Raw genomic sequence first — 19,227 nt, 5'->3', positions numbered from 1 at the left:
TAGCATTAGCATTCTAAGATTAATAATTTTTATAGTTGTATGTTTTATACAACTTGAAAAACGTGATTTTTCACATCCACACGATTTTTCAAAACATCGATATACGTCGAAGTCAGGTTCATCCATCATGCAGCCGGCTCTATATGGCGATTATTTTAATTGCTATTAGTGCATGTTTTTCCGATGAAGCTGAATCGTTTAGAAATTGTTTCGCAAAAATACCATCATTCGCTTAATTAAGGATAAGAGTGTAACGGCCATTTACCTGTGATTGAAAGGAAAACTCGAGGAAAGTAGCGGCCGGCGATTTTCTAATGGACGAGTGAAATTGATCGATGTAATTGGAACGTATCCTTGTGTGCTTCTTGCGTACTCGTGCGATCGTTGTAACCGATTCGAAGTGTCGATTCGAGCGCGCGATAACAATCACGTCGGCCTTATTAGAGTAACGAGCCGGTATCTCGTGAAAATGTATACAAACAACAAATCGTTTCACCGACCAACGCTGACCGTCATTTGGACGCGACGAAAGACTGTCGATTTCGATAAACAGACCAAGACGGTTCGGTTCACGGCGCAACGGAAGCTAGCACAGATCGTAAATACCATTCATTATGTGTGAAAGTCAGCGAACCGCATATTGGAAATAATAAAATAACATGTAACCTTCAGAGAGAGAAAGAAGAGGGAGGGAGGGAGGAAGAGAGAGAGAGAGAAAGAGATGTAGCCGCACGCGAGAGATGTTTCGAAATGCCGCCCATAAACCTCTATTCTTTTTTTTTTTTTTTGTATTTAGACAATGGAAAAATAATTCTAAAAACGGGAAGTGAAGCAAAATACATAAATGATGGAGCATTAATAATTCAGGCAAATATACTCGGTGATTATTGGTGTTACTCTTTTGCACGTTACCGTTACCTTATATACCTGGTAAATAGTATTTTGATAATATAACATAATAATACAATATAAACGGATATCGCGCGCTATCACGCAATGGTTCAATCAGTATACAATATTCGCGCCAATATACCATGATTGTATTAATGAAATATTTACCGGGGATACATAATTTATTCAGGAGAATGAAAAACAACTGCTGTATCGCTCGTAAATTTAGCAACATTGGCATATATCAGAAAGAGATAATTTCTAACAGACATGTATATATTATATAATTATATAAATATGTAAGTATATATTGTATACATTATAAATATGCATATTTTTTTATAAAATATTCTAACGCGCGTTACTTGACGTTAATTCCAACGAATGTCAGGAGCGAACGAGCTTCTCAGCTCGGGGACTAATTTTCTATACAATTAATACTTCTCGCTGTCGCCAGTTGTAACAGCAACAATGCGTAAACTCGAGAACTCGCGAGTGTTTTCCCCGCAGGGGAGAACAAAGGATTAATAGTAAGTCTCTCGACACAGCGAGATATTCGCCGTGACTTTCGACATTTACATTCGGCGGGTTCGTTTCGGCGAGCCGTCGCCGAAGCCTGGCCGTGAAGGAGAAAGCGAGAGAGAAAGAGAGAAAAAAAGAGAGAGAAGGGAAAAGCACATAATTGAATATTTTAGTATGCGGTTGATAAAACCCGTCGCGTAAATCCTGTCCCCGGAAATTCGTTGGTCGCCGGGAATGGACGATACCGAACTCGGGATCGAGCGATCGAAACTAATTTTCTTTGCTTCCCTTTCGGTGATAATTCCCGATAGGACTCCCGGGATATCCGGACGGGAAGATGGAATTTTTCAGTGACTCGACCGGTTATCCGGTCGCCGCGTGGATGACTGCGCTTCGCTCCGGCGATATCGAGCGGAGTCCTCTTGCTCGGTTCGAATTTTCCACACCCCCGCGAGAGAATTCTCGCTTACCCCTCTCCTCCCCCCTCCCGGTAAGTAAGAATATCGTGTCGCGCCGCGCGGGAAAGAGAGAGAAAAAAAATCACGGAGATGTAACGTGAACGTGGAAAGTCTCTTCATTCCCTGTAGTATTACATCAGTGCGATCAGTGCGCTTCTAATTAAAGACGCGATTCTCTCCTCTGAGGATACGTCGCGTAAGAACGCCTACGTGCGACAAAGATTTTTTTTTCTGATTAAACGCGCGCCGGCGACCTAAGAGACAGCCGGGGGGGGGGGGGGGGCGGCGCGCAGATGCACGGCAACGTACTCGTGTGGAATGATTAATCGTTGCGTCGGTGACCGCGGGTGTATTACCGCGGAGGTGAGGAGAAAATATTAATAACACCGTCGTCGAGTAATTAGCGTGATGCTTATTAATTATTCCGTCAATGCCCGGTCGGAAGAAAGAGACTCGCGGAATAATTACAATGGCGCAATGCTCGAAGCCGAAGTTGGAGGGCGATGAGTAAAAGGGTCGAGTCGACTGGAAAGGAAAGGAAAGGAAAGAAAAGGAAAGGAAAGGAAAGAAAATGGGTTTTGTCATTATCATTAGAGCCGAGCGGACGCCGTCGCATGCGCGTGCGCATGCGATAAAGCTTCGCTGAATAAAATCGCGATGTGAACAGCGCGGCGTGACGTAGTGTAATTGGATGCAATTGAAAAAGACGTCGTAACATCTCAGTTAAAAAAAAATATAAATTACGATCGACGAATGGGGAAAGGGGATGAAGGGGAGGGGGAGAACGCGAGGGATCTCTTCGCGTCGAGAGAATCGAGGCTAAAAGCTTATTATACCGTCAACAGTCGACGTAAAGAATGATGAAGGTGCACTTGTAACAATCCGGAAAATAAGCGCCCTTTATCGCTCCGAGGTCGCTCGCCTGAATGTGCGGAAGATGGATTAGAAAATCAAGATAAAACACCGGAAAAAAAAGCGCAAAATGCGCGGAATGAATATCGCCGCGCCGTTGCGCGCTGCTGTTTATATGACCCGTAAATATAGTTTCGCGTGTAATGCAAGATCTATATCCCGAAAAATCCGAAAATTGAAATAACAAACGTTTCTCGCGCGCAACGTTTATTTCGCATTCCCGCTGTAAAACGAAAGTAGAAATGTTACCCGCGTCCTCCGATAAGAGACGAAGAAATACGTATGAATAAATATATGTTCAACGTAATGCATTAACAAATGAAATAATCACTGTAAAACGTTTCGCAACAATTTATACCGTAACTCCGTACCCATACCCCCTCCATGTCTCCTCCTCCTCCCCGTAACCGGAAAAACGAATTAATGAAAAAGCAGGAAACATTTTCATGCGTAGCGTCCGCAGTGGCAATGAATACGCGATTTGCACCGAGCTGTTCGCGGAAATTTAACAAGCTATTAAAGCGATAATTTAAAAAAGAAAAAAAAAATCTGGAATAGTTCGGTTTGAACGAGATGCTCGGAAAAGATCGACGATTTTAAGGGCGAAGGTGGGACACCTCGTGCTTTTCTCACGCTGCGAATTTCGCCTCCGTCGAACGGAGAAAAAAAACACTATAAACTCTCCGGTGGCGTTTACATGTTTACCATGGCCAAACACAGTTATCACGAGTCGTCGCCCGTGGTCCACCGGGTGGCAATTGTTATTTGTCGTTTACAGGAGCACGAAGCGATTTCGCCGGTGAAAATGCAATTCGACGCGCATGATCGTCATCCCTACGCATCGCGCGTATCCCGTTCCGATGCGATATTAATACAGACCGTTATTTATTCGGTCGCGAGGCGCGTGATTATTGCATCATTAATTTAATTACAACTCCCACACGCCGCGCCGGCTCTCCTTCTCTTCTCTTTCTCCCTCCAACTGTTCGGATCCCCCGCGTCCCCTCCTGTCGAAACCGCCTCATCCGGCGTGGACCGTCGCGTCATTATCCCGGCAAAGCTACGATCCATTATTCTGTACGTTTCTGTCGGGACATATAAATCCTCGAAGGTGGCAAAATTCATTGGAAGGATAGAGAGAAAGAGAAACGAGAGAAAGAGAGAGAGAGAGAGAGAGAGAGAGAGAGAGAGAGAGAGAGAGAGAGAGAGAGAGAGAGAGAGAGAGAGAAGAGGGGGAGGGAGGAGAAAAGGGGAGCTGGCATGCAGATCGCCAGCGTGAGCAATGCGGAGAGGACGGCGCATAATGTGATTTAAACGGCTCAACGAATTTTATACGCTCTTTGCATTTCGGGATAATTCGTACCGGCGACGCGATCGGCCATGCGCGAACGCGTGCACGCGCCCATCCTGCATTTTGTTTATACATTTTGGCGATCTGTCGCTGCCCGTTAATACGCGCAACGACTGGCAGCGAGTGGACGCGTATTGTTGGTATCGGTGGACTATTATTCGCCCGGGACTATTAGTCGAGGCTCGAATGCGATCGGTAATTTTTAAGAATTAAAGAATTTTTTAAGAAGGAAAAACGACGAGAGACGCGCGCTTATTCGTTACGTATAACTCTTTGAAATGTATAAAAACAGCGCTTTTAAAAGAATTAATTAATAAAAGAATAACGAGATGGATGCACGCGGTAGAAAAATTGTTAATCCGCATAATTTTTTTTAAATACTGAACGACGAATAAAAAAAAAGATTGCAGCGTGATATTAGCAAATTGCTGTATTGCTATATCCATGATGGATGCATCGTGTAATAGATATGTATACACATATTACACACACACACACACACACACACACACACACACACACACACACACACACACACACACACACACACACACACACACACACACACACACACACACACACACACACACACACAGAGAGAGAGAGAGAGAGTAACAAATTAATAAGCATGAGCTATATCTCGGCGTGCTCGATGCGGACCCCAAGTTCGCAATTTTTCACGGCAATAACAGACGGTGAGATGTGTGTTTTTTCCCTCGACGGGGCGCGACTTTTCCCCCCGTATTTTTCGCCGATCAAACACGGCTGCCTGCACAGCCAGAAAATAAAACGGCAGCCGAGCGGAATAAACGCGCATCATTCTGCATCTGTAACGCGTCAAAACGCGACGCGCTAAATATTCTCGGAAAAATCGAAATTGATACGCCCGCCGGAGATAAAGAAGGCTTCTCGCGGTTGCCCGCTTCATTTTAATAATTAAATATCGGATCTTGAGTAGAGTGCTCTCGCGATTTCAATATCCGTGCTGCATGCTGCGTATACGAATATTCAAACGCAACAGTAAATGATGTGATCACTGATGTCGTTCTCGTGTTTTTTTATCGGTTTTATATATATATATATATTTTTTTTCCAAACGTTCCAAACGTTTTTCAAATTTTTCTGTTATTTCAAGCATTAGTTCGACTACGAACTAGTTTTCAAATATTTTCATTATCTTAAGAATTATTCAGTATGAGAAACGTTAGATCCATTGACATGGCTAAATATTTACATTTGTTAAATATTCCACGTGTACGAAAATGCGGACATGAATATCTTGATGAGTGTGACATTTTCATAAATACACTATATCACGCCGGTGAAACCGCGCCGTTTTATCCGCGTCTTATAAATAAATACTTAAGATATATAATTATATTCCGTACACACATACATATACGCGCGCGAATGCACGCTGCGATCGTCGAGGCTTGTTTTCTAAATGGGTTAACAAATTGCGATCTGTCGCGGAGTTTCACACGCCGCTCGTTTCCGATTACGAGTTATTTCCATTCGCGCATAGCGATCAGTGAGTCACGTATTAATGTCGCCGACGACGATTGGACGGGCCGCGCGAGTACACTGGCGGCAGTACACGGAGGAGGAGGAGGAGGAGGAAGAGGAGGAGGAGGAGGAGGAGGAGGAGAATGTGTGTGTACCGGAGTGCGCGCGGGGACGAGCCGAATAAATTTGGTTGCATTTGAAAGCGGGAGTAGCGAAACGGCGACCTCGTTCGATGCTAACCGCTCTCGACCACTGCATTTCACGCAACACACTGTCGGGAGCGGGGGGGGGGGGGGAGGGGGAAGGGCGAATACACACCGGGAACCCGCGAAGATTACTCGTAAGGAGGCGAATACGTGGCGTGGCGCATACGTAAAATCCGCGGGCACGGGAAACTAGCGGGCTCTCGCCCCCTCCCTCCCCCCTCGACTCGCGAGGAGGAGGTGGAGGAGGAGGGAGTGGGGACTTTCTTCGCGCGGCGATAAATCACGGACCCTTGACCGCGAGGAGCCGCGACGGCAGGCGGAGTGGCTCGTAAATGCCGCCTAACGATAAGCAAACTGTCGGAGCGCGAACTAGTTGGCGCGGTCGTAAAGATACGAATCGGGATACGAACGCAGGTGGCAAGTTGCGCCGCGCGAACGTTTTGCGTTACCGCCCACAACAACGGCGATGACGGCGAGAGCGTAACGAAGACTTAAAGCCACGTTCACGTCGAGCGCTCGTTCTCGTCGAGCGAATAGGCATTTTCATCCACGGTGTCATGTAGCCCTCTGGATTCCTCCGCAATTCCAGCGGGATACGTCGAGCGCACGTGCGCCGGCTTCCTACCGAAATCGATCGGGCGTAGCGTGGGAGAAATCGTGGAGAACCGAGAAAATCAACGTATGTACAACCCGTTCGTTCGCTCGTTCGTTCACTCGCATTCTCATCAAGCGATGCACGAGTGCATCGAACCTCTTTCCACGCATGCACATACGCGTTGCGTTTGTACGTTGCTTACGTAAGAGCGGGTCGTTTCTACTGGGACAGAATCGCACGATTTCACCTGCTAGTCTCTCTCTCTCTCTCTCTCTCTTTCTCTCTCTCCTTTTCTCTTCTCCGTATATCCGACTTCATTCGAATGCAGTCGCATTACAGTCGCAGGAAGAATGAGAAAGAGGAGGAAGGGGAAAGAGAAGAAAGAGGAGGAGGAACTCCTGTGACGCGCAAAAGGAGGAAACCCAGCCAGCACACGTTGGAATTATCGTTGCTCACGGATTATCGCGGATATTCAGAGAGAGAGAGAGAGAGAGAGCGAGAGAGAGAGAGAGAGAGAGAGAGAGAGAGAGAGAGAGAGAGAGAGACTCGACTTGTCTCCTTATCCTTCCTTTTTTCTGTTTATGTCTCCCCTCCCTCTCTCTCTCTCTCTCTCTTTCTCTGCCTGTGGTTGTAGAAGTAGCAAAGCCGAAAAACATTCACGTTGCAACACGCAAATTAGACACATTCTTCGTTTTTCTGGCGTTTTTCCGACTCGCGACTCCGACGTGGCGTGCACGCTTTTTACCTGTGGCCGATCGATATTGGGATTATTCGATAAATGTCCCACTTATCGCCCCGTTATCGTGCATGAGACCTAATAATATACTGGCGAGTAATTTAGAGGAATATCATTACCGAACGATTTCTCTTTTTCTTTTCGTTCTATTCTGGACAACAGTTTAGTATTTCACGAGGATGGTTAGTAATAATTGAATGATTGACATTTGGATATGACATTATCCGATCTAAAAAAAATAATCTATCGCATTTGGATCTTTCTGGAAACTATCGTGACAAGAATAGTGGATTATGTAATATAAACATACGGGTAATATATAAAGTATAGTTTACAGAAATGAAAAAAAATATTAATGATCATTTATAGGATCTGGGTTAATAGTGTCATGAAAGCAAATAAAATTAGATGAGATAATCAACTTTGAATTCTTCAATATTGGATTATTCAATATTGGAAAATATTACATATAAAACGGCAATTTATTTATGGGAGAATATTTTATTATAATAAATATGTGATGTCGATTATAGGTAAAACGCCTAAAAAAAAAAAAAATTTCTTGTAGCGTTTGTCTGCAATTTTTATGAATAGTATTGCATATCTCGGCCTTCGGAGGTTAATAAAAATAATCGATGTCCAAGAATTCCATATTTCGTAACAATCCCCGCGAGCTTTATTACGGCGAATGTCGGTTGTTAGTCGACTCTATTAAAATTCCCAGCGGTAGTAAAGAGTATTTCGGCCGATGTTACACGAAGCTAGAACGTTATCTCCTGTAAACGTCACTTATGTCCACTTATGTCTTCAACGTCTCTTATAAATTACGCTCGTTACAAAAACGCTGTTAACAAATGCTCAGCTCCTTATATCGTTATCTTGTAATTCTTTTTAAATTCTCAGGATTAATAACTTATTAATTATTTCTTTTATCACAAAAAACTCATTTCTATTTATATCTCGTTGTAATCGTAATCTCATTTATTTTTAATTGTTTTTCCGACATTTAAATAATCGATTAATGCACGCCCACGTAAGCAATGTTTTATAAATTAAGTTTTTTTTGAATTATATTTATACTTCACGTAACATACATACATACATATATACATACAAAAAAATTATCGTAACATACACAGAAAAAAAATTACCGTAAAAAAAATTACCGTGCGCGTAAATAGCTAGATAAGATATCGTCTTCCTCGAACGGGCGTCGGATGGAATATTTTTTCAACGCTCCGGAGCGCAAACGTGTCGCGCGGAAAATCATGCGGAAAGAAGTGACTATCGTACTCGTAGCGTTACCACTTTACTGATTCTTCCTGAGCGAGAGAAAGAGAGAGAGAGAGAGAGAGAGACTCCGGGAGGATCGCGAATACCGAAAGAATGGCGACAAGAACGATCGCGAACGGACGCAGTCTATTTTCCGCGCTGTTGCGCCGAAAGCGGGTCGCCGAGCTGCGAAAACGTAAGAAAACAAAGAACAATTCCGGCGCGCAATCGGAAGAATATTTATTCCATTCGAACGAGACAGACATTCGAACGACATTCTTGCACGGTCATTAGATAACATTTTTCTTAATCCCGGTTGAATTATGTACGGAAAAGCAAAACGAACTAGATTTTCAAGGAAAAAATCCGACCGAACTTTCGAGATGTAGATATTAACTGCAACTAAATCGGTTATATATTGAGAATGATCGTAATATAATAATACTTAAATAATTTATTATTTTCTCCATAGAAAAATTATTAGTATAAAATATGTATATGTATATGTTTATATTCTATTGAATAAAATTTGAGAAAAAGCTATCGTATTAAAAAGTAATACACGAATGATAAATATACTTTAATAGACATAAATTTATTCAAATCTTTTATTTCTTTTCTACGTGAATTAATTCCAGATTAATTAATTCTTTATTTAAAAATATTCGTTATTTAATTGGCCTAATTATTATTTAAATGTTTACAGGATAAAGAAAATAATCTATTTTTTTCGAGAATTTTATACGTGGAAGCTGCTTAAATACATCAGTATAAAGACCTATTTTGGTAAAGGCGCTTTGTAATAATATTTTTCCGCTCTGTACATGAAGTTATTTCCAACAAGCTGAATTATGCAAATATTCTTTTTGGCCACTGATATATCTTTGGAACAACGTAATTAACATAAACTCAATTCGCGTTTGCTTACTTAAAGTACGTATATGGAAAGTTCGTCCGGAACGGGAAGCAATTTCCCTTATTAATTGCTGAATTCAAAGTGGTTCTCATAAAAGAGCTAATTATAGACATCGTTAAGCTGATTTAGCGGATAAAATTCCTCCTGGTTTGTTCCTGGCTTGGCGTCAATATGAAAATTCTTTAGAAAACGCGGGAAGTCGCGCGACATCAAGTTCAACTGGACGGCTAATCATCGAGAGACAAATTTGACGCGTAAACTCGCTCGTTCGCTCGCTCGCGAATTCGCGCCGGCGTTTTTCTTCCTTCCGGGACTTTCTTCTCATTTCTATTTGTGGACAGAAGGGGGAAGAGAGGACCGATGGTTTCACCGCATAACTCGTTTTTCTGCAAACGGTAATGTCGTGCCCCCTCGAGCGCGTTACAAATACGTTTAACAATCATCGATTGAAATATCAGGTATATTCCGTCGAGCGAAAGAAGGAAACATGGTAAGATCGGAAATGTTTCATCGCGTGAAAACTATGTTTTTTATATATATATATATATATATATATATAGTGTATATAAAAAAAAATATATATAAAAGAAAAAAATATAAGTTTTATATTTAATATATTTACAACACATGCGATTTCCCAGACAGCACGTTACCGCGGCTGTGGTTAAATATTTATCCATCTATAGTATTATAGATATAAAATTCATGGATGTTAAAAAGAGGGGCAGGAATTGACTGGAAGTAATTTTGTTGAATATGCATCAACTATCTCGCTCCCCCATATATCTTATAACGCGATCATTCGTTTCATAATTCACGAGAAATCTGACGTATAAATGTCGTAGTCTCCTAATAGAAAAAAAAAAATATATATATATGTATGTATAAAAGTTACGTGAGCGAACGTTCGACATGATGATATCGGAAAGTATCTAACAGCTTTAATTAAAGCCTCGAGTATTGCTTTACTTTATGCAAGAATATAAAATTAGAGGAAAGGGAAATCTTTATATACGTTTTCATATATATTTTTCAACGAGACGCACATGTCACGTTCAAGTGGGCGCGCAAACATATATTTGCTTTTTAGAAAAGTCGTTTTTCCAAGTTTGATAACGCCCGTTATCAAGTCATATCATTAAACAAGACCGGAAAGGTTCATTTACACTGTTGCAATTCTAGAGTCATGCAAATAATGTAGTAATGTGCAAATTCTGTGTTTATACATGCAAAGCGGGCCAATTTTCTCGTGTTTTGACATCCGTTAGTAAATGGCCGTAATCTATTCCACAAAGTATATACGTTTTCGAAATAATAATATAGAAATACAAATTTTTCGCTCGAAAAATTCCCCCCTCCATATTAGCCCCATATTAGCTTTCCGCTCGGAATCCACATTTATCGGTTTCGTTGATACAAAGTGCGGGATGTGATATATATTTTTTTAGTATGAGACGTGATAAAATCCCGGGCGATGCGCTCGCCGCAAAATTAAGCTGTAAAAATGGCCAGGTAAGCGTATTCATACGGAAGACATTAAGTCAGGAAAGAAATTTGTATTTGGCCGTTACACGCGAGAGCCCGATTTACATGGATGTAATTATGCGCGATCGACAAAATAGGGCGGGTAAATCGTATTACGCAAGTGGCAGTCGCCGTAACGCGATTTGATACACATGCGGAAATGCTAATTGAATTTCTTGATTAGAATATCCCGGCTGTAATCCGTAATATCTGCGGGAAAGTAGAATTCGATTAACGCGATTCCGTTGTAAGCGACGGAACGTATTTATGTCGCCATGAAACCCATATCTCACGGTCCCGTTGAGTTGATCCGTTCAATTAATCGGACGTAGAAAAAAAAAATGGGGAAAAAATGAAACGCAAATTTCCCTCCGTCATTATGCTCATTGTCAATACGCCGCGGCAAAATAATACATTTTCATGTGCGGCGGAACACCATTATTGGAACTCCTGCATTATTGTATATCCACACGAGTATGCGAATTATGCCGGTCGCGTGACCGTTTCGAAACGAACGTCGCGCCGATAATGCGGTGACATTCGCAAATCTCGACTGACCATGCAAACGCGGGAATCTCCGCTTGTGGATGGGAACGTCCGTTTCATCGTGCTACTCGAAAGCCTGAATTAACAATTCATTTGTCCATGCATGGAGTTGCGAAAGCATCGCGATAAGATGTTTTATTTAAAGGGTCAAAGCATATTTTAGAAAACGGCCGGTCGGCAGTGTTCCATCTAAGAACACGAACACGTATATAAACCGACATAGCATTCAGGCTAAGGATGCAAAATTCAGAATTAAAAATACAACGTCGGTTGCGCGAAGATCCTTCGTGCCCGGATAAAATACCGAGCTCGGCGCGTCTCTTCCAGAAATTTTCTCGCGCACTGGCGCATACATTCAAGATTATTATTGTAGATTTAGCAATTACGGAATTTAACAATTCCGGAAAGGAGTACTGAAATCGCCGGTGAGAAGACGTCTCGAAGCGCATTCAGCTCGCGCAAAAATAGCCATGCACTCACGTATTCGCACGGTTCTTGGCAAACCATTGTCAAGGCCTTAACTACCAACTTTCCAGTGACGCTGCAGCCGAGTCTTTTCGCCACGGTTGATAAAATCGGTGATAATAACACCCACGGCGGCAAATTACATACGTCCGGTGATAGCCGCTTAACATAACAATCCGAGACTACGTACGACGGCACGCTAATCGACCGATGACTTTTCAACTCTCCTTCCGAAGAATAGAAGAGACTTCCCGACTTTCTTCGCATCTATCATTAACCGAACGTTGATATATTCGGACGGAGAGGCGCGACTCGATCGGGTGAAACGACCCGGCGAAGCCGGGACGATTTATCGACCGATCGTGGATTTAATCGCGAAAAAAAAAAAAAAAAAAAAAAAGGAAAAGTTAATTAGAATCGTGCAGATGCCTTCCTTCCGGCGAGTGCAATTATGGCGGCGTTTCACCCGAAACCCGCTTCTTCCGCATCGCCGGCCGTCGTCGGATGCATTTTTCTCGAAGTAGCCGGCGCTCGCGCTGAATAACGATAGGGACTTTAATGACTTTTGTCGCTTCCGAATTAGGAGGATCAGCCGGTGCCGTGGTGGCGTCTAGACTGAGCGACATACCCGAATGGAAAGTTTTGTTGCTAGAAGCCGGCCCCGACGAGCCACCGGGTGCCCAGGTTCCCAGTATGGTGGCGATGTTTCTGGGTAAGTTTCAATTGGACTTTGCCATATACAAAGCGTTTCCGTTATCTACACCACGTTGAAAACCTCGCCGATAATGAGCATTTAGCTGCAGACAATTTACATTTATCATTTTACACTTATTACTTATATTTCACATCTGAAATCAGTTTTGATTTTTTTTTTCATTGAGTACGGGACTGATCGATTTCAAAATTGATTGTCGACTTATTATGAAGGGAAGAAATCCCCTAGCTTTGAGTTACGTTGCAAGATCGGTAATTTAATAACGCATAGTTCGCGATATATAAGTATTATATTTGCCTTGAAATTATATATTCAATGAAAAATAATTCGACACTAAGACCCTGTCCGCCGATTAATGCTATCTATGTTCCGCTTGATTTTTTTCTCTCCATTCTCGTTCGACATCGAGTAACTTAACTGAAGTACAAAATGGGCGAAAGCTTTTCATGCTTAATTCATTTTGACTCGATTTTCCACCGTGGAATATCAATCCTTCGTCAATTTTAACGTTCGTTAATTATGCCGTAAAATTAAATTTGGCGTCTGCTTAAAATTCGAAAAGAGCTGATACATTATCATTTATTAGCATCTTTGAAGCTTAATTTTGGAATTAAACCCGTGTTTAATTCTATGATCATTATTCTCCCAATAATTTTATCAGGAGGGGATCGATATCAAGTTAATTAAAATAAAATCTGTGGAGATATGGAAAAGAAAAAAAAAAAATCGAATACGGCTTGAGATATTCACGCGGGTCGGGAATATAACGCGAGGAAATCGTATCGCTTTCATTTGAAGCATGAGAGAGTTGCATTTCGAGCACCTGCGAGAGGAAATTGTTGCAGTGCTCATCTGGAATCTATATTATTGCGAGGGCTGTTACGATCCGTTGCGGGCTTTACGCATGTTAAACGATCTGACAATTTTGCCGATAGGAACTGACATTGACTGGCAGTATCAAACCACGAACGAGATGAACGCTTGTCTGTCAACCAACGGGTCCTGCAGTTGGCCGCGCGGTAAAAATCTCGGCGGGACGTCCGTCCACAATGGTATGATGTATAACCGGGGCCACCCGAAAGATTTTGACAATTGGGCGGCCATGGGCAATCACGGATGGAGCTGGCGTGATGTAAGATCCCATAAATCTGTCTGCCCCCGGCTATTTCGGGTACTCCGAATAGTCCTAAATATGAGTAATTGATTTTGTACCCATGATAGGCGACACCGATCTAAATCGTTTTCAGAAACCCATTTCGGAACCCGGCGGAAGTCGCGGTCTCCGGTGAGACAGTCCGTATATCTTTTATAGGAAATAACTCTTACAACACCGCCTCAATATACTCGTTCGGTCATAACATATCGAGCTAATAAAAAGCGCTATAAAGTATAAATTATAGTATCATTAGCATACGTCCTATTCCTATGATATTGCGAGTCTCAAGCGGTTTTATAAAACAAGAATCTAAGAGGGAAGAAAGTTGCGTCGTGTGTACTTTCGAAAATCGATCGCTGAAAGTTTTCCATTCTGGGACGCCTCGAAGAGAGATCGGGTACGAAAAGGGAATTCCGGTAATGTCTGACCTCTCTTATTTAGGTTCTGCCGTACTTTATGTGCTCGGAGAACAATACAGAGATCCACCGAGTCGGTCGCAAGTACCATGGGACCGGTGGTATGTTAACCGTCGAACGGTTCCCGTGGAAGCCTCCGATAGCGAACGACATCCTCGATGCGGCGGCCGAAAGAGGATATCCGATTAGCGAGGACCTGAATGGAGATCAGTTTACGGGATTTACCGTGGCTCAAACCACAAGTAGAGACGGTGTTCGAGTGAGCAGCGCCTCGGCGTTCATCCGACCGATACGAAAACGGAAGAATTTGAATGTCGCTCTGAATGCCACCGCCACGAAGATCATCGTCGAAAATGGCAAAGCCGTTGGAGTCCAATATTATCAAGTCAGTACACTAATATTGTTATTAATATATAAAAAAAAAAAAACACTAACATTCATATCGTCTCAACACGACACTGGAAATTTTTATCCTATTATTTTATTAATTATTAATTTAATAATTCATTAATATTTGTACATTACGTATTTAAAATTTTAGACATGGGATGACATTTCCGGTGCAATTTTTCGTAGATATGACGTCATAGATTAACAAATGTGCCTTCTCTAAATTGTTGTATCATTGTAGCGATATTATCTATGAATTTATTCTCAAATATTCGTCGAGGATCACACAACTATACCTATACATATAAATTTTTATGAATATCGTCCGATATTCTGTTTGTCACGATATCGCGAGCAGGAGGTTTTTATCCGGCCGAAAGTTACAGAGAAATCCGCTGCAGCTTTTATTAATACACTGAGCGCGTTACGCTTGAAAAATCTATATTATGCACGAGTGAAAATTTGTCGAGGGTCTTATTTTATTTTTATTGTTTCGCCTATATTAAGATATAACGCTCTAGTAACCATGCACAAAAGTCACACGATGCAGAGTCATTTTCATCGGACATTAAAAATGCTAGTTTTTTTTTTTTTCCTCTCGTTCATTGAGGTTACAAGTTTTTCATGGATAAATCAATAATTATATAATGGCTGATAGCTCATGCGCAAATATCACGTAATAGATTCACACACATGGATGTTAAGAAGATAATTTTTATCACGCTGAAGTTATAAGTTTTTCATGTGCAAACCAATAATTATATAATGGTTAATAACTCATGCGTGAATATAGCGTAATAGAGTCACTTTCATGGCTATTAAAAAGATAACTTTTATCTTGCTTGCATAGTTTGCTGCATTTACGAGTTTTTCATATGCAAACATCGATAATCAGTTTACCGCAGTGTCATCAATATCGACGTCATTAAAAATCTGAAAACGAGTTACAAAAGTTACATTTAACGCAGCTTGATTTTGACTGTTTTCATATTAATTGCGACGCGACTAATTGCAAATCGAATCCCGTGAAATGTTGATACATTGTTGAAAGTATACATAAATACGGCAATATCGCGCGGCATCAGGGAACTTTGCTTTTCGCCGGGGCGGTTACCGGCACTTAGAACGCGAAATCAAGTTCGCGCTCTAAAGCGCGTCAGTTTGGTGATGTGAGTTTCAATGAACGCATCTTCAGGATGGTGAACTTCGAGTTGCCCGCGCCACAAAGGAGGTAATCGCCTCCGGTGGTGCCGTAAATTCGCCTCAACTGTTGCTACTCTCCGGAATCGGGCCGAAGGAACATCTGCAGGCGGTGAACGTCACAGTCGTCAGGGATCTCCCAGGTAAGCAGTACGTTCATCGTGTGTAAGGTCATTACGAATACAGCGATCTATCTATCCCGGAGAGACAATAATCCTCCGACGGAATTTAGCACAATTTACCGATAACGCACGAAAGTTTCTTCGATTCGATTCGCAATTCTGCGAATTACGAGATGATTAACGAAGGGTCTCGGGAAGTAGAATTTCCGTGCCGTTGAAAGAGAAAATCGAGGCAAAAGAAAAATAAATAATCTTTTGATTCTTTTTAGTGTTTTATTTAAAATACTAGATCGAGATTAATCTTCGCGGATATATTAATTACGAAACGGCACAGAGTTTTCGATCTTATCGAACGAATAACTAGCTGAAACGAGCATCGAATCGATCGGATCGAGGAATTTACGTCAATGTCGATAACCGCGTTTTTAATTGGGCCATTTTGCTCCAGGTGTTGGGCAGAACCTACATAATCACGCGTCGTATACCTTATCGTGGACCACCAATCAGCCGAACCTGTTCGATCTAACCTGGGCGTCCGCCGCGGAATACATCGCCTTCCAGAAGGGACCGATGGCGTCGACGGGTCTATCGCAATTGACCGGGATGCTACCGTCGATCTACACAACCCCGGACCACCCCGACATTCAGATATTCTTCGGCGGTTATCAGGCCGCCTGCGCGACCACTGGCGAAGTAGGTGCCCTCATGAATAACAACGGCCGCAGTATCAGCATGTCGCCGACGATGACGCATCCGCGTAGCAAAGGTAAGCGATAATCGTAAATTAACCCGGAATACCGGGCTTCCGGACAAAAAAAGTGAGTCAATTGCGATGAATTTATCATCGATCGCGGCCACGCCGTTCCAAAATTCCAAATTCGTAATTTAAATAAACGCGGAAACGATGGGGCTGGTTCATCCACCAAAATTTCTGCAAATTGATTAATCAATGCTCTCGCGTCGCATCTCGATGGTCCGTAAAATTCCGACGAATTTTGACAATAGTCAATATAGCACATCAGCTTCGTCATAATTTAATTCGTCGGTGAACGAATTTGGTTACAGGAAGGCTACTTCTCGCTAGTAACAATCCTCTCGAGAAGCCGATCATCTGGGGCAACTACCTGAGCGATCCTATGGACGTGGCGGTCCTCGTGGAGGGCATCGAGATCGCGCTGTCGCTCGCCAATACCAGTGCCATGGCCAAGTACAACATGACTTTAAACCACAGCCCGTTGCAAGCGTGCTCTCAGTATGCCTTCATGAGCCAGGAATATTGGGCCTGTGCCGTGCGCCAGGACACCGGCCCGGAAAATCATCAGGCAGGTTCCTGCAAGATGGGCCCGCACGACGATCCCATGGCTGTGGTAGACAATCGATTGAGGGTATACGGCATCAGGAATCTTCGCGTGGCCGATGCATCTATTATGCCGCAGGTTGGTATCTTCGGCGATCGTGTGGGAATATTTTGAGCATAGATATGTTTCTCTTTTTCCTCTTTATATTTTCTACAGTATAAATACTTCTCAACCAAAATGAACTCGCTGAATGATATTCAAATTTTCTTTTTGCGATGACTCCCATTTGTGATTTAATCATCCGTTGGGATTTCCTGTTACGTAAAGACAATCTATAATTCGACCGAGATAATTTTATTTATAATCTCGTGCGCTGCGAAATATGAAAAACAATTGGAGAATTAGAATTATGTAAAAATGTGAAATACGAATTAATGCACAGCGTAAAAATGAGAGAGGAAAAATTTCTGTTTTCTTAGAATCTGATGGGAATTGTAGATATCGTAAATATCGTAAAAGACTGTGATATGATCGTGAAAGATCATAGAATTACAAAGGGGAATTACAAAGTGAACAAATAAATTTTGTATGAGAATGCTAATAGTGATAGTCATCCGTGATTTTCATCCGTTTTTTTTTTTTTTAGCTCCAGTTCAATACCTCTATTGAGGTATTGAACTGGAGCTAAACTTTATCATATTTTATATATTTACAAAAAAAAAAAAAATCTCGTTATCTCGTTAAGATTCTTTTACACTCTAATTTGCGAGAATTAGGAAAGAAGATACAGAATGTGGCATTGTCTTTTAAGGTAACGTCCAGCAACACGGCGGCCCCGTCCATGATGATTGGCGAAAAGGCGGCCGCGTTCATCAAGTCCGACTGGGGCGCTGCCGGTACACAATGGTACGGGAAAGAACCTTGCCCCATATGGAATCACAACCACAATCATCATTGGAACCACCAATAGTCACCAGCAATTTACCATGTTTCCTAGTTCACGCACGACAATCGACAGTACGCTGGACCTGTTACTTTGGGGGATCAAGTACATCGACTGGGATCAGGCTATATGGTAGCCGGGCTCCACGATCTATCTAGTCTCTTATTGCATCCATCAATGCGTTTTCCGCAGCCTAAGAAAGTCGGCGAGAACGCGACCAAAGGCGAGGACTCTGGAAGATCCCCGATAGGCTGCGAGTTCCTTTCTCCTCGGTATGGCCGCGCGATCAAGCCGGCCTGGCATCTCGCTCGATCGCTCGAGCGCTACGTTTAGACTCGGAATTATGTCACAATGTGCAATTATTGTTACTAAGTGTAGAAAGCCGTGCGACTGAGGAGTCAGTCGTCGTCTCACTGCACCGCCATGTCTTAATTTCCATTTAGGAATTTCCTAAGATAAGATTGCGCGCATCGTGGGCGGCGCGGCTGTCGCGAGATCTATCGATCGTCGATCGATCGGCCGCGATGCCGATGAGCGCAAATCTCCGTACAATTTATGGGTATTGTTACTATTATCGTTAACTCCTTAAACAAAGCTACAATTTCCTATTGTTTAGTTATTGTATTGCACCAAGTTTAGAATTATGAAAAAATTTAGATGTATATATTATGCTAATAATCTCTTTCGATTATCACGTAGCGTAGTAGCTTTTCAATAGCCGTGGCATATAATATATCACCCATCACATGGATGTCCTATTGAAATGATGACCAAAGACAGATTCTGGTACCTGGTTATATCAACCGCCAAAAAATATAGTAATTAATTGTTAACAGAGAAATATGTAAAAAAAATGAAATGAATTATAAATATGGATAGCTCGATCGCTCGCAGAGTGTCCGAGTGTAAATCAAAATATTGTAAATAAACAAGATTGCATAATAGCAAATATCAAATATGGAACATCCGCTTGTACCCGTTTCCGATGATCCGCTCCTACAACACTATTATGAATCGCGTTTACATAAATAAACTCAACAATCGGGGAAAACAATAGTGAGACAAATCGATCGATATAAGCATGTAG

At 42.1% G+C, this 19,227-nt stretch overlaps 2 protein-coding genes across 7 annotated transcripts in view; one reads left to right on the top strand and one right to left on the bottom strand.

Annotated features, from left to right (window-relative positions):
- LOC105432041 (glucose dehydrogenase [FAD, quinone]) overlaps positions 1-19,096 on the top strand; it is a 21,751-nt gene extending 2,655 nt beyond the window's left edge. The window contains exons 3-10 of the mRNA XM_089070861.1: positions 12,484-12,612; positions 13,551-13,747; positions 14,213-14,572; positions 15,773-15,920; positions 16,348-16,665; positions 16,965-17,335; positions 18,009-18,103; positions 18,195-19,096. Of these exons, the coding sequence (XP_088926987.1) occupies positions 12,484-12,612; positions 13,551-13,747; positions 14,213-14,572; positions 15,773-15,920; positions 16,348-16,665; positions 16,965-17,335; positions 18,009-18,103; positions 18,195-18,276 (1,700 nt within the window). The 3' untranslated portion in view covers positions 18,277-19,096. The remainder of the gene's footprint in view (positions 1-12,483; positions 12,613-13,550; positions 13,748-14,212; positions 14,573-15,772; positions 15,921-16,347; positions 16,666-16,964; positions 17,336-18,008; positions 18,104-18,194) is intronic.
- LOC105432042 (kin of IRRE-like protein 1) overlaps positions 1-19,227 on the bottom strand; it is a 363,147-nt gene that overhangs the window by 239,643 nt on the left and 104,277 nt on the right. Inside the window, exon 1 of one of the 6 annotated variants that reach the window (XM_089070859.1) lies at positions 266-510. The exons of the other annotated variants lie outside the window; for them this stretch is intronic. The gene's annotated coding sequence lies outside the window, so the exon portion shown is untranslated. Of the gene's footprint in view, positions 1-265; positions 511-19,227 lie in introns of those variants that run through there. 6 annotated transcript variants of the gene reach the window in all.

This window comes from Pogonomyrmex barbatus, unplaced genomic scaffold (genome assembly GCF_055798465.1).
Source record: "Pogonomyrmex barbatus isolate J1 unplaced genomic scaffold, ASM5579846v1 scaffold11, whole genome shotgun sequence".
Taxonomy (NCBI): domain Eukaryota; kingdom Metazoa; phylum Arthropoda; class Insecta; order Hymenoptera; family Formicidae; genus Pogonomyrmex; species Pogonomyrmex barbatus.
This window is presented reverse-complemented; position numbering and strand designations above follow the sequence as displayed.